Here is a 2,088-nt window from a genome sequence, read left to right on the forward strand (position 1 = left end):
ATGATGCGGCGACCACCGAGATCTACACAAGAGGAGGAAGAGGAAGGCGTCACGGGCATCCTCCCGCCCTGTGCTAGGGCATCGCCCTGCTGTGGCCAGGGCCACTCCAGCCCACCTACCTTCTCGCCCTCGGGTCCTGGCACACCACGGTCTCCCTGCAGAGTGAAGCAGAGGTTTCAGGGAGCCTTCCATGCTCTACAGTAAACCGAATCCCATCTGAGACTGCTGGGCTTTGGCAGTGACCCATGGGCACAGCCACTCCGGTGCCATCTCACCTTCTCACCCGTCTCTCCCAGCTCGCCTGGTGCCCCACGGTCTCCCTGGCATGGGGGGAAGGCAGGGTCAGGGCCAGCAGGACCCGCGGGGGACAGCATGGGTCCCGGTATGGCACGCAGACTCCTTTTGTCCTTGCCAAAGGCAAGGCATTCCTTGGGTCCCTGCACCACTCACCTTCCGGCCCTGCTCCCCCGGTGGTCCCCGAGGGCCCTGCAAAGCAGGATGAAGAAGTTGTCACCTCCAGCATGGCAAGGAAAATGCCCAGGCTGTCTGGAATGGGAGACCTCTGGGGTGCCCCCAGGGCTCAGCTTGCCGGCAAGGCCAGCTCCTCCCTGCCTCACCTGCTCTCGGGAAACTCACCCTGTCGCCTGGGTCTCCGGCACGGCCGGGCGGCCCTGGAAAACCTTCTTTGCCATCACCCTGGGGATCAAGATGACATGAGATGGGGTTGTCCATGTGACGAGGATGGGCATCCTGGATGAAGAGTGGTGTGGGGTCCAGCCCCACTGCGGAGCATCCCCACCACCCTCTTACCTTCTCTCCCTTCAAGCCAGGGGGCCCGGCAGGTCCCCGGGGCCCAGGGTCCCCAGGCAGGCCCTGCAAGAGAGGACAGCTCAGCCCCAGGGACACATGGCCACCACGGTTCTGTTCCCCTCTGCCATCCCCGCTGGCCTAGGGGCCAAACTCACCGGGGTTCCGGGCTCCCCACGAGGCACTGCCCCATCCACAAGTCCAGGAGGGCCCTGCAGAGACAGGGGTCAGTTCCTGCGTGATGGCCCCAGGGGCCTCAGTCCTTCCCAGCAGCCTGGGCGGCTGCAGTGCCCTCAGGCACCCAAGGGACCTCCTTCCAGGAGGGCAGAGGAGTCAGGGAAATGTGGAGCCACTCACCCTTTCCCCTCGGTCACCCTTCTCCCCCTGCAAGGGCAAAAAAAAAGCAAGTAAGAGCAGGTCTGAGCTCTTCCCATGCCTGCCTGGAATGGAAGGGGCATGTGCTGGACAGAGCCCATCATCAGTGGTATCTGGGCATGTGCATGTCTTGTGCCTCTCCCCACACTGCCCCACGCCAGCAACAGCCCATGTGTGCACGGGCACAGCCGGCGTGGGGCACAGCCCATGAGCCGGACCAGGAGGACAGCATGTGGGGGCAGCTTCAGGCTGCTGACTGTTCCTCTGCCTGTCTGTCCACACGCCCCCCCAGCTGTCCCGTGCAACACTGGGAATGCAGTACCTTCACAAACTCTCCTGGAGGTCCTGGTGGCCCCATGGGTCCAAGCAGACCAGGGGGGCCTGGATCACCAAAGGGCCCCCGTGGGCCGGGGCTCCCAGCGGGGCCAGGGCTGCCCTGGAGGAGAGAGATGCTGTTAGCTGGGGCTGCGGCATGGGCTGGGCATGCTGGCAGAGACCCCTTGGCATCACCACCCCCGTACTTACCGGCATGCCCGGCTCCCCTTTCTGGCCTGGCCGCCTTTGTCCTCCATCCACAATCACCCTGGGCTCTCCCTGAACGAGGAGAGGGAGGAAAAAATCAGTGTCCCCTTTTGCTCTGTTGTGTCCCCACTGCAGGATGGGGGGCACAATGCCACCGTGAGGCCAGGGGCCCAGCAGGGAGACAGGGAGACCCTGGGGTCACCCAGACTCCGAGTGCCAGCAGGTGCCAGGGGCTGAGATGTGCCTGCCAGGGACCCTGCTGCTCCCCAGGCACCCTGTGCCCATCACCTACCGGCTCACCCTTCTCCCCCTTCGGGCCAGAAAGCCCCATCGGCCCCCGCGGCCCCTGGGAAGGAAAGACAAGAATGAGAAGGAGGTGCAAGG

At 64.5% G+C, this 2,088-nt stretch overlaps 1 protein-coding gene across 1 annotated transcript in view; it reads right to left on the reverse strand.

The window, feature by feature from the left end:
• The window catches only part of LOC104516367 (collagen alpha-1(VII) chain-like), a gene marked incomplete at both ends in the record, with an annotated part of 3,106 nt that extends 1,050 nt beyond the window's left edge, over positions 1-2,056 (reverse strand). Inside the window, 10 exons of the mRNA XM_010160674.1 lie at positions 120-155; positions 276-320; positions 451-486; positions 637-696; positions 811-873; positions 966-1,019; positions 1,165-1,191; positions 1,505-1,618; positions 1,708-1,776; positions 1,997-2,056. Coding sequence (XP_010158976.1) covers positions 120-155; positions 276-320; positions 451-486; positions 637-696; positions 811-873; positions 966-1,019; positions 1,165-1,191; positions 1,505-1,618; positions 1,708-1,776; positions 1,997-2,056 — 564 coding nt within the window. The remainder of the gene's footprint in view (positions 1-119; positions 156-275; positions 321-450; positions 487-636; positions 697-810; positions 874-965; positions 1,020-1,164; positions 1,192-1,504; positions 1,619-1,707; positions 1,777-1,996) is intronic.
• Between the last annotated feature and the right edge of the window lie 32 nt (positions 2,057-2,088).

Source organism: Eurypyga helias, unplaced genomic scaffold (assembly GCF_000690775.1).
Source record: "Eurypyga helias isolate BGI_N326 unplaced genomic scaffold, ASM69077v1 scaffold25370, whole genome shotgun sequence".
NCBI lineage: Eukaryota > Metazoa > Chordata > Aves > Eurypygiformes > Eurypygidae > Eurypyga > Eurypyga helias.